This window comes from Microtus ochrogaster, chromosome 2 (assembly GCF_000317375.1).
Source record: "Microtus ochrogaster isolate Prairie Vole_2 chromosome 2, MicOch1.0, whole genome shotgun sequence".
NCBI classification, from domain to species: Eukaryota; Metazoa; Chordata; class Mammalia; order Rodentia; family Cricetidae; genus Microtus; species Microtus ochrogaster.
In genome coordinates, this window is record NC_022010.1 from 28,079,086 (window position 1) to 28,092,398 (window position 13,313).

At 44.6% G+C, this 13,313-nt stretch overlaps 1 protein-coding gene across 2 annotated transcripts in view; it reads right to left on the reverse strand.

Annotated features, from left to right (window-relative positions):
• The window catches only part of Usp12 (ubiquitin specific peptidase 12), a 51,842-nt gene that overhangs the window by 20,357 nt on the left and 18,172 nt on the right, over positions 1-13,313 (reverse strand). The window contains exons 2-4 of one of the 2 annotated variants that reach the window (XM_026785303.1): positions 6,986-7,066; positions 5,535-5,596; positions 759-972 (exon numbers count right to left, since the gene is read on the reverse strand). Coding sequence is in view for 1 of the 2 variants with exons in the window: in XM_005344698.3 (XP_005344755.1) it covers positions 759-972; positions 6,986-7,066 (295 nt within the window). In the remaining variant the exon portion in view is untranslated. The remainder of the gene's footprint in view (positions 1-758; positions 973-5,534; positions 5,597-6,985; positions 7,067-13,313) is intronic. The other variant, XM_005344698.3, reaches the window with a different exon arrangement.

The following is a 13,313-nucleotide window of genomic DNA, read 5'->3' on the forward strand; positions in this document are numbered from 1 at the left end:
TGTTTTCTTTTGCTTTGTTTTGGGAGGGGCTAGGAGTGGGGAACAGGATCTTATGTTGTTCAGGCTGGCCACAGACTAGCTGTGTCTATGTCTCAGCCTCCTGAGTGCTGGGATTCCAGGCACATACTACCACACAAGGCAAAAAACAAAAACAAAAAACAAACACCTGAGGGTACAAAGAGAAAGGGTTTCTCACTCCATGGCACATGGATTTTACCTGAGTAGCCTACTCTAAAAATGATCTTACCCCCATCCATCACTAGAGCTGGAGCCACACCCCCTTGAACACAGGAGCCCACATCTCTGCCTCCCCACAGGCTCATGTGTTTGAATACTTAGGTATCACTCACTGCTGAATCTACACAGAAGGTTATGGAACCTTCAGGAAGTGGAGCCTTCCTATAGGAAGTAGACACTGGGGAAGATGTAAACTTTTACAACCTGGCCCCACTTCCTGTGCTCTCTCTGCTTCCTGTGTAGGGCTGAACTAGGATCTCCCTGCTGGGCAGCCCCTCCTGCTCCTGCTGCCATGCTTTCCCAACAGCATGGACTACACTGCCCTCTGGGACTACATGTAAATCCTAACAAGTCCTTTCTCTCCTAGCTTGTGCCCATCACAGTCACTAACAAAACAGCTAACCCAGTGGGAGGCACGAACTGACCACATTCAAAAACACCTGAGTTATAGCATGCTGTACTTTACCTACTCTACCTTCCGAGGACACAGAAGCAATAGCACAGGGAAACAGAAGAATTACCATTTTCCTTTCGCAACCGTGTGATGAATTTCTTGGGCGGGATCACGCCAACCTTCTTCTTCTGGGTGGCTATGCTGTGGAAGAGGTCTGCCAGGCACGTGAGAAGATTCTCCTTTTTTCTGGGCTGGCTCTTGTATGCTAGGACTTTTTCCCGAAACGGACGACAGAAATAAAGTGCTTGCAGAACTGAGTTGCAGTAGCAGGTATTCCCAAACTACAAGAGGAAAGAGCGGCACCGTTAAATGAAGAGCGCAGCTGTGGAGAGTGCCTGGGTGAGGAGGAGGACCACACAATCTTCTCTTCCAAATTCCCACCATTACTAACAAGAGTTGTTACACACCATGCTTTTAAAAATGTAATTCACAAGCTGGGAGTGGTGCCACACACCTTTAATCCCAGTATTCCGAAGGCAGAAGCTGGAGAATTTCTGTGAATTCAAGGACAGCCTGGTCTACAGAGCCAAGTCCCAGGACAACCAGGGCTACATAGAGAAACTCTGTCTCAAATCCAACAACAACAACAGCAAAAACCTTCACCAAAATATGCTAAAGTAAGATTTTTCTATCAAGATCTCTCAAGTGCTATGTACTAAGCACAAACGCTGAACAAAAGCGAAAAATCAGCTGGGCGGTGGTGGCGCAAGCCTTTAATCCCAGCACTCGGGAGGCAGAGGCAGGCGGATCTCTGTGAGTTCGAGACCAGCCTGGTCTACAAGAGCTAGTTCCAGGACAGGCTCCAAAACCACAGAGAAACCCTGTCTCGAAAAACCAAAAAAAAAAAAAAAAGGCGAAAAATCAAGCTGGCTGGGAATGTTGGTTTGGAGAGATTGCCGAACAACCACGGCTGAGTGCCCACAGAGAAGGCTGAAGTCGGTCCTCAGCAGTGGACTCACGGGCATATGCTGCTGTGTATTACTCAACTTCTATTTCCTCCCGTCAAAGAGCACCCAGGAGACACTATCTTACAGAGTGAATAGGTGGTCTGATAATCCTCCCTTTCTCTTCTCTGAGGTAAATGGGATCATCCTGTGTCAAACTGAAAGCAAATACAGAATCTGTGTAGAGTAATGGCCGTGAGGCAGAACCAGGCAAAGCCTGCAGTTCCAGAATTAGAAAGCTTAAGCCTGGCCACAGGAAACCTCCTGTTTGCATGCTCTTCTTCCAAGAAACTAAGCAAACAGAAACCTGAAGATCCACTAAGATACACAGCACAATTAGAATCTTTTTTTGTTTTTGTTTTTGTTTTTTTGGTTTTTCGAGACAGGGTTTCTCTGTGGCTTTGGAGCCTGTCCTGGAACTTGCTCTGTAGACCAGGCTGGCCTCGAACTCACAGAGATCCGCCTGCCTCTGCCTCCCGAGTGCTGGGATTAAAGGCGTGCGCCACCATCGCCCGGCTTAGAATCTTTTTTGAAGAAATCTGAGAAAAAGATATGAAGGCCTTTGAGAACGTGTGGCTGCCCATCTTCATGCCTGCTTGGCACTGTTTCAAAAAGGCGCTGTGAATGAAGACTTCCCAGGATGGCTGCTGGGGTCTAAGCTGTGGTCACTCAACAGCCCGCCTATCCAGTGAAAGAGCACCTGCAGAACGCACAACACTAAGATCCATTATTAATCATCTAGCATCACCTCATCTGGAAAGCAGAATCTATACCACAACCATAGAAATCTAACCATCAGTACAGTCTAGTGCTGGCAACTAAAGACACAACATCCATGATTTGGACAATACCCAGCATTTGGACATCCTTCTCAAAGGACATGCAGCAGGAATTTAACAACTTCCACAGAAATGGGAGAAAAGCAAAACACAGTTCCATCAGAAAAGTGAAGACAAAGAGGACTTACTGCCTGTAAAACTCAAAGCCACAGACAGCACAGGCTGAGAAACCAGAGGGTATCTGTAACACATACATGAAAACTGTGAGATAGCTCTTAGTCAGGGTTACTGTTACTTAATGAAACACCATGACCAAAAACAACTTGGGGAGGAAAGGCTTTATTTGTCTTATGCTTCCATATCGTAGTTCATCACTGATGGAAGTTGGGGCAGGAACCCAAACAAGGCAGGAACCTGGAGGCAGGAGCTGATGCAGAGGCCATGTAGGAATTCTGGTTACTGGCTGCTTGCATGGCTTGTTCAGCCTGCTTTCTATGGAACCCAGAACCACCAGCCCAGGACCCCACCCATAATGGGCTGAGCCCTCCCCCATTAATCATTAATTAAAAAAATATCCTACAGACTTGCTTACAGCCCAATCTTACAACAATTCCTTAACTAAGGCTCCTTCCTCTCAAATGACTTTAGCTGGTGTCAAGTTGACATAAAACTATCAGGTGCAGATTCCCACTGGGACCAAGGCAGCCTGGCCCTCTTCTGAGAACAGAGCAGCAGGTAACATGCACCCAGTCCTAAGTCTGGCCACTGGATGGCTTTCTTCTGTTTAACTTTAATCAGTTCCATTAAGGAAAACTCAAGAGTCAGAATTCTTTCCCAATAATCAGTTAACAGTCAATCTTCATAATTAATAACTCCCCTGCTTTGGGGGAGTGGGGAGTTGAGACAGAGTCTCACTATGCAGCTCTGGCTGTCCTGGAACTCCTTCTGTAGACCAGGTTGGCCTGAAATTCAGAGAGATCCGCCTGCCTCTGCCTCCCAAGTGCTGGGATTAAAGGTGTGTGACACCACTCCTGGCTTAGAAGTTGTTTTTTTTTTTAAAGAAGAAATACAAGTTTTTGAAAAGTTTTATTTTTATGTCTGTGTGATATCTATTAGAACAGGAAGTCAGATCCTTTGAAACTGGAGCTACAGGTGGCTGAGAGTCAATTGACATGGGTGTCAAAAGGAAAACTCTCCAGCCCCAAAAATACTTTTTAAAATTTATAATATGGCCGGGCAGTTGTGGCGTATGCCTTTAATCCCAGCACTCAGGAGGCAGAGGTAGGTGGATCTCTGTGAGTTCGAGGCCAGCCTGGTCTACAAGAGCTAGTTCCAGGATAGGCTCCAAAGCTACAGAGAAACCCTGTCTTGAAAAACTAAAAAATAAAAAATAAAATAAAATTTATAATACTGTTTATGTGTGTGCAGGCCTGTGCACGTATGGCAATCCAGCATTATCCCTAGCCATTAAAGAAATTACTTTCTTTAACCAGCCAGCTCTGGTTTAAGTGACCCCAACCTCAACTCCCCCAAGGGGTCCCAAGGTTGTTACTGAATCTTGTGGACATGTTGCTCACTCCCACTCTTACGCTACTGGCCTGTGCTTCCTTCCTTGTGCAAGCCAACACTCCTTATCCACACACTGTCCGGTGCTGAGCACACCAGTCTCTTCGCATCTGTGGGTAGACAGGACACATCACCAATCTAGCCAGGGTCTCTGGGCCATATTTCTTTGACCAGAAAACCTCTAGCATCTCTGAAGTATAACCTTCAAGTAGGCTGTTGCTGCCAGGTGGAGAGAAGCAGGACAAGAATGAAATCAAATCAATCCCAGGCAGAGGCAGGCAGATCTAAGTGAGTTTGAGGCCAGTCTGGTCTACAGAGTGAGGTCCAGGATAACCAAAGATACACAGAAAAACCCTGTCTCAAAAAACTACAAAACAAACAAACAAACAAACAAAAAAACAGACAGGACACACCTTCACCTAATCAAGTTCATTTTATTCTTTCTTCTTCACACCAGGCCTTGTTCCAAACAACTCAGTTTAAAGAGCCTGATATAAGATCTAGGAAGAAAATAATAATCTTTAAAAACATTTTGAGATTTTATTTATTTTTATTTTACATGTATGGATGCTTTGCCTGCACCTGTCTAGGCACCACATCCATGCAGTACCCAGGGAGGCCAGAAGAGAAAGTACAATCTCCTGGGACTGGAGTTACACATGGTTGTGAGCAACCATGTGAATGCTGGGAACCAAACCCAGCTCCTCTGCAAGAGCAGCCAGTGCTCTTAACCTCATAGCTGTCTCTCCAGCCCCAGCAAGCACAATTTTGCTAATAATGATTCACAGGAGCTTCCCAATGTAGTCCTTGAGCCTAACCCACTTGAGTGTACTGAAGAGTGATGTGAGAACTACACGGCCAAGCATTCAAAGGTGGGCGGGCTCACGCAAAGCAGTGAAGAAACAGCCCTCTACGGTCAGCTCTACTCAGCGCATCCTTCACCACGAAGACACTCTCCTGCAAATTCCTCACCTGCCAACACCACAGATGCACCTATACAACCTCACGATCAAAGCCCAAAACAAGGTTTTAAAAGACTTTAGTTAGGAAAAACTTTAAAACAGATTAAAAGAAAAACAAAACCTGTAACCAGGTGATCATTAACAACGCTAGGCTAATTAAATTGTGGTTATCTCATTGATTTGTAAACAAAGTGCTTAACTCCCACAGACAAGTGCTTGTTGGTGACCTTAACATTCATAGCCCAAAAGGGACCCCCCCATAAGGCAGGTCTGGTAGCAATTCTTCTAGTATATACTTTTTGTAAAATCAATTAAGCCTGGAAATGCAGCTACTTAAAGGCTGACGGAAAAAATACACATGCCCCTTCTTTAAACAAAACCCTGAAGTATCCTCCTCCCCGCCCCCTACCCCCTTGCAATTTGGGAGCATAGAATCTAGGGTCTTGAGCTGCACAGTGCTCTGCCACCCAGCTACATCCCACCCCATTCCAAAAGTTTTAAAACAGCTCCAAGGATGCAGTATTGTTTACAGTACTACCTACTTAACACACCACACGTTACAGGGACAGGGGAAATAACTTAAAATACTGACCTCTGAGTTAACCACGCCATCCTCCACATCGCCACCCCCAAGGTCAACACTGGTTTGTTTTGCTGTTTTTAAGCAAAGTTGGAGTTTACATACAGACTTAATCACATACATTAAGACAGAACAGACAGAAATTCATGCTTTAGGAAAGGGCATACATCTCAAGAGAGTTGAGCCAATCTTGATATTTAAGGGACACCCATGAGTAAGTAGTGTGATGATTCTAAAAATGAAATAGCGGCAAGCTAACAAGACAGAAGCAGAGCAAGCTGAAAACTAAGAGCTGGGAGTGTGTGGAAGTGTAAACCACAGGGCAGAGCCCTGACTCTGCGAGTCCGAGGCCACGGCACCACAACCCTTGGGTCCCAACGCCCCTCAGAAGTGGCACGGTTTGGGCTGGAGAGATGGCTCAGTGGTTAAGAGCATTGCCTGCTCTTCCAAAGGTCCTGAGTTCAATTCCCAGCAACCACATGGTGGCTCACAACCATCTGTAAAGAGATCTGGGGCCCTCTTCTGGCCTTCAGGTATACAGACAGAATATTGTATACATAATAAATAAATAAATAAATTGATTAATTAATTAAAAAATTGTTAAAAAAAAAGAAGTGGCACGGTTTGTAAAAATGAGGCATGAATATCACAAGCTCTATTTCCATCCAATTAATCCAATGGGCTCTCCTAAGCTTATCCTCTGTTCACCCTGACCTGACTGCCAAGGAGCTTCAAGAGAAGCATAAACACTGTTCGAAATTACACTGGCCCGCAGGTTCCAGATATCCTTTGAAAAAGGGGTGAAGTCACACCTCAAAATTAACCAGACCTGAAGACAATATAACCCCATGAACTTCTAGAGACAGAGCAGCCAGCCATTCCAGGCGGGGCTGTGGAGCGTCACGGTGGATTTCACGCTTCTCCTATCAAATGTATTTTTATGCACTTATCCACCACCATGACTGAAATATCCATGACAGTTAGAACTAGGAAAATAATAGCATGTTTTTTTTTTTTAATTTTATTTTGTTGAGTTTTAGTTGTGTAAAAAAAAAAAAACAAAAACATTTGGTTAAACTCCAAAGTTCTTGCTGGGATTTAAGGATGGATGATGCACAACGGCAACCCTGACAGAGGGATGCATATGCATGACTGTACTGATGCAGGCACATGCGGGCTACGACTCGCACGGGATCAAGCAATCACGTCTAGTTTAAGTCAAACTTTCACTATGAAAATTTTTGCCAGAATTGGGAAAATGAAGCCGACAATTTTGAAACTACCCTGAGAATCTTCAGATATCAGGCAGCTACAGAGAAATTTAAATTCCTAAATACAGTGTCTCAGCATGGCATTCTAATGGCACAAACGAATGGGTTTTCTTTAATGAATGAGGAAGAGCACGCAACCGGTGTCTCAAAGTGTCACGTGACTCTCTAAGGCTGGGTGTCTTTGATACTTACATTGACTAATCCAAAATAGTGCTCGTTGACCGGAAACTGTTCTGGACCAATCTCTTTCTCTAATGCAGAGGCATTGGCGCCCTGTAAAATGAAAACCACAAATCTCAGGATTTACAATATTTCTACAATGTCCAATCACATAAGCAGAGACATGCTTTAAAAGATCAAACTCATATCACAGCAAAAAAGAACAAAGAATGATATTTGAAGATGAACAGCTTTTATTCACGTAACTAAATCCCAGTTTACAGAAACCAGTCAGGAAGCATGCTCCTAACACACCCCTTCCTCCTAAGCAACCAAAGAGAACTGCTGACTTCTCACAGGGCAGAATCTGATGGCAATCACCCTGGAGCTGAAATCCTATGGAAGGCAGGCTCTCACAGTACAGGGCCAGCCAGCATGTGCGAAGGAACTCCTAAAGGATGGGGAACCATCTGTGAAAGGCTGCCCAGGACTGGACGGGTGTCTATAACCCGTTGTCTCAGAGAAAGACCCAGAAGTAACAGCCAGATATGCAAGGAGTAAGCAGCAGTGACCCTGCAGGCAAAGGAACTCCAACAGGAGACACTTCCAGGATCAGAATACTAAACAGAGCCAGACTCCAACAGACAGAGCATCCACTCCCTCCCATTCACATCCTTCTCCCTTTGCTCAACACCCAATGTCACAAGGTGTGCGCCTGCCCTGCCCTGTCCTTGTCCTGCCCACCACCTCCTCACTCACCAACACTGTGTTTACCGCTACTCTTTCATTTTCTTCTTCAGAGAACACAGGCCAGCCTGATTGCTGGGCCCCAGTCTTCCAGCCTCCTGAGGGCTAGGGCTTATCTGATGGTATTTATTACTTTCTTAATAATTTCTTTTTACTACTTTTAATTGTGTGTGTGTGTGTGTGTGTGTGTGTGTGTGTGTGTGTGTGTGTGTTGAGTTTAGGTATTTATGCACGTGAAGCCAGATCCCCAGGAGCTGGAGTTACAGGTGTGTGTGAGCTGTCCGATATGCTGAAGTAGCCTCAGGTCCTATGCAAGAACAGCATGCACCCTGAACTGCTGAGCAAACTCCCAGTCCCTGATCCTATTTATTTACCTCTTCCTTTTCAGTCTACTTTTGGCCAAGACATAATCCAGTTCTACAGGAAGACAACAAGGAAATGTACACGACTTGTGCTTGCCATTGGCATAACAGGAAGAAGAAACAAATCCCTTCCAACAATTCATAACCGCAAGCTAACCCTCATGAAAACCCATAGCTCTGTGTGTCTGTGCAATGTAACAGCAGCAGCAGCAAACCCACACAGGACATGAAGTTCAATGACGCCCTAAATGAGCAGTGCTCCCGTACCCCACAAACGGCAAAACTGCCAACACACTTGTGGCAGAAGTTCAAACAAACAAAACCTAAGAAATTGAAGTTCAGGGTCAAAAATTACCAACACAGGCTAGAAAGTATAAAGAGTAAGAAAGAGGCAACAAAGCCCCAAGCTCAAGAGATCACAAAGCTGCAAGGGGCAGAAGTGCCCGGAGTGGCACAGATAGAAAGCCGCCAACAATGCGCAGCCCCTTGGCATGAGCCCAAGACCCTAAAGGTCAACAGGGTTCTTAGAAAGGACTCTGGGAACACTCCTAGCAGTTACAATAACACCCGTGATGTCTAAGAACTAAGCAAGGTTGGTACTGTGTCACAGCTTTAATCCATTTCCTGTCGCCATGCGACCAACTAAAACAAGTTTCATTAAAATTAGAAAGGTTTTACAAAAAAGATCCCGTGAAAGGATGACTCCACTGTGTAAGGGCTATAGAGACCAGGCTTCCTAGGGTACCACCGAGCTGTAAAGCTATGGGCCAGAGTCTGGCCTGGGCCACAACATCAAGTGATGAAGGGATACTTCTCCACCTGGGAGATATATCAAATACATATACCTCCACAGGGAGGTATATCAGATTGTGACACTTCGTTAACACATAGATGGTACAATGTAAGACAGTCCACCGACAACCAAAGTCCAGAACAAAAGACAGGGAGGAGCCAGCATCACAAGCTGATGTAGTTATTATAAATATTAAGGTACTAAAGTATATTAGGTATAAATAATTAAGATACATAGACATTAAGAATTTGTAGGCCACAAGTGCCAGGTATGCCTCTCGACTAACCAGGATAAATTCTTGCAAAGGTGAGGACTTTCCCATATGGACAGATCACCAAAGGATAACAGTAAAACTGCAGAGACACCTGGGCCTGTCACTCTGACAATAAGAAATTAGTAACAGGTTAAACATTGCTGGCAAAGCATGGATACCATTTTACGGTTTCCCTCACTGACATAGGGAAGGAAACACACAGTCAATAAGCCTTCCTCTACTTTTATGAGAAATACAAAAACACATGAAAGCAGGCTGATACACTGCAATGTTTTCATAAAAATAATTAACTTACTTTAGTATAAATATTATGTTCTTTGAAATTAAAATCGTAGCTGGGCAGTGGTGGTGCACACCTTTAATCCCAGCACTTGGCTGGCAGAGGCAGGCCGATCTATGTGATTTTGAGGTGAGCCTGATCTACAGAGCGAGTTCCAGGACAGGCTCCAAAGCCACACACACAAAAAACCCTGTCTCAAAAAAAAAAAAAAACGAAGTGCTGCATGTAGTGGCGCACACCTTTAATCTCAGCATTCAGGAGGCAGAGGTGGGGAGATCTCCATGAATCTGGCCTACGTAATGAGATACACATCAGCCGCAGCTAAATACTGATACCCTGTTTCAGGGAAAAATAAATAAAATAAAGAGAAAAAGAAAACAAAACAGGGGGCCGGAAAGATGACTTAGTGGTTAAGAGCACTGGTTGCTCATTCCAGAAGACCTAAGTTCAATTCCCAACACCCACAAGGCCTCTTACAACTGTCTGTAACTCCAGCTCCAGGGGATTCAACACCCTCACACAGATATACATACAGGCCAAACACTAATGCACATATGATTAAAAACAATTATGAAAAAAAGGAAGGGAGGGAGGGAGGGAAAAGAAAAGCATGTGCTCTAACACTGACTATTCCAGTCTGTGAAGACAGTAGACTGAGCTCTGGTGTATCTGGGGAGTACATAAGCCAGGCCAGGGTCTTCCCTTTGGGGAACTTTACTACAGCTTCTTGGTTGGGAAATGAAGGCCCTGCCATATAGCCCTCAGGCAGGCTGGCAGTGGACTAGCAGAACGACAGCTGCCCATCCTGAGGCTGCACTCCTGACCTAGTTCTCACATGAACCACAGCATCACCGGGAACAGCCATGTGGTCTCGGTTTCCTCCCCGGTAAGAAAGAGACTAGATCTATGAATGCACTACAAGCCCACAGCACACCACACACAACACACACAAATGGTGTTGTAGCATAGACATAACACAGCTCAAGTAGGAACGTTGAGCTCCATATTTACAGAGCCACAAAGCAGAGTAAAGAACTCTAATCATCACTTCTCTGGAAATATGGAAAGGAAGAAGAGAGCACATGCCCAGTGTCCCAGTAGGCATCGTGGAGAATATAAACAATCCCAGGATGAAGACTCACTTAGCACAAAGCAATCTTGGGTAAAGCATGCACATGGAGCAAAGCCTACATCGGCAAACGTGCTGCCTCTGGGGGAGATCAAACACTATACAAGCCATCACCAAGCTCTATGATGACAATCACTGCGTCTGCTGCTACCAAGGCCTTCTGAATAGTGGTTGCATGCAGTAAGAAGCCACCTAATTGTTTCCCATAGGGTGTATACACGTTCATCTCACCTTCCTGCCTACTGTCCATCACACTCCAAAACCTCCAACCCCACAGGGAAGCTTTCCTGCAAGTCTTCCAAGTTTTTCAGAATGGCTATCTTGTGGGCTGGAGAGATGGCTCAGTGGTTAAGAGCATTGCCTGCTCTTCCAAAGGTCCTGCGTTCAATTCCCAGCAACCACATGGTGGCTCACAACCATCTGTAGTGAGGTCTGATACCCTCTTCTGGCCTGCAGGCATACACACACAGATAGAATATTGTATGCATAATAAATAAATATTTTAAAAAAAGAATGGCTATCTTCTCAAAGGACACTTGAAGTGGTTTGCTTTCTCTTCTATCACATCAGAGCAGTATATGGGAATACTGAGCATGTAAATCCCATCAGTAAACTCAGAAAACCTTAATCTGTGACTAAATTCATGGTTAAATGATTGTAAATTTAAATTCCTAGCTCTCCATGTTTTCATTCTCATCCAACAGTAGAATACATACCATCACATGGTGTGACAAAGAAGCAACAAGTGACATTTGGGTCCTTTTATAGTTCATTAATGAAATGAACAACAAAACAATAGGTATACAATATTAACTCCCAAACCTAAAGAGCTACTACAAATTCAAAGTTCCCATCAAATGCGTACTGAAGATGCATCCTTCCAACTAATGACTCAGAAGCTCAGAGCAAAGTCTGCCTATACAACTCACTGCTAAGAGAACTAAGATTCACCTTCAACCTTCTATGGCAGCAAAAGATGGAATCATGAGGGGCTGACCGCATGCTACCTAACCCTGCCCCCTCCTGCTCTCTCAAACTCATGGCCACACATATGCATAAATATATAAATATAACTCGCTTAGTCCATACAATGTTATTTGTGTGTATAGCATTCCAGGGCTGATCAACTGGTACTGGATAACCAATAAGGGGCTCATCCCGGAGAAGACAACTTCTCCTCTCAGTAGTCATTAGTTTTCTGTCCCTTTACCTAGGGGTGAACCTCGTGAGATGTGCCATTCCATGTTGGAAAATCTTTTGATTAGTGCTGTGCTTGTTTTGGTATTGTTTAGGCAGCCATAATGTTGAAGCTTCCATGTCATTTCGGAGACACAACCTCAAGAATTCCTGGTCCTCTGGCTCTTACGGTCTTTCCACACCTGCTTTAGTGATGATCCTTAAGCCTTAGTGGCAAGAATTGTGTTGCAGATGGGGCTTATCCCTTGATAAGTTTTCTCTGCATTTTGATCAGTTGTGGGTTTTGTAATGTAAAGATTATCTGATGAAGTGTAAGAGCTACATGTATCTGTGGTTTAGTAAGGTAGAGGTGGGTTCACTATGTCACTAGCCACAGGGAGTTGGCTACATTTAGTCTCCCCAAGATGTGCATTCCACTGTTGCACCCTGCCGTGCTGGACAGTGTTGTGGTTCACAGGCATTACAGTTGGGTAGCACTACTGGCTGCTTCCTTCCCTTGGAAGCCCACAGAGCACTTCCAGTACTATGAAAGCTTGTCCTCAAGGAGGAGGAGTCTTTCAGGTCAGACCCAGATCACATCCTCCAAGTCCTATGTCTGAAGTGAGGAGACTTAGCCACACAGGTCTATTTAGTCTCAAACTCACTGAGGTATTTGTTTATGTGAAGTTTTCATTGTCAAGTGTATGATTATTAGGTTTTAGACTATGAGATCTTAAATCTACATATCACTGTCTTAGTTTGGGTTTCTATTGCTGTGAAGAGACACCATGACCTCAGCAACTCTTATAAATGAAATATTTAATTGGGGTGGCTCACTTACATCTTCAGAGGTTCAGTCCATTATCATCATGACAAGGAGCATGGTGGTATACAAGCAGGCAGACATCTTGATCTGAAGACCACTGAGACACTGGGCAGTATCCTAAGCATAAGAAACCTCAAACCCTGACCCTATATGACACATTTCTTCCAACAAGGCCATACCCACTTCAACAAAGTCACACCTAACAGTGTCACTTCCTATGAGATTATGGGGTCCGATTACATTCAAACTACCATAATCACCAAGTACATTACACATGTATTTTATGCTTGTTATGCCTATAAGCATAATAATCATCTATAATAGAAAAACTATCATATATTAGAAATATAAGGGGGATGGTGCAGATATGACAGAATGCTTCCTGCTCTGTTGGGCGGTGGTGGCCTACGCCTTTAATCCCAGCACTCAGGAGGCAGAGGCAGGCAGATCTCAGTGAGTTCGATGCCAGTCTAGTCTACAGCGCGAGTTCCAGGACAGCTAGGACTGTTAAACAGAGGAAATCCTGTCTCAGGAGAAAACAAAAAACAAAGCAAACAACAACAACAAAGAGGGCTTACTGCTCTTGCAGAGTACCCAGGTTCAGTTCCCAGAACTCAGGTGGCTACTGCCTAAAACTGCACCTCCAGGGGATATGAGGTCCTCTTTTGTTCCTAAAACCGCACCTCCAGGGGATGTGCGGTCCTCTTTTGTTCCTAAAACTGCACCTCCAGGGGATGTGCGGTCCTCTTTTGTTCCTAAAACTGCACCTCCAGG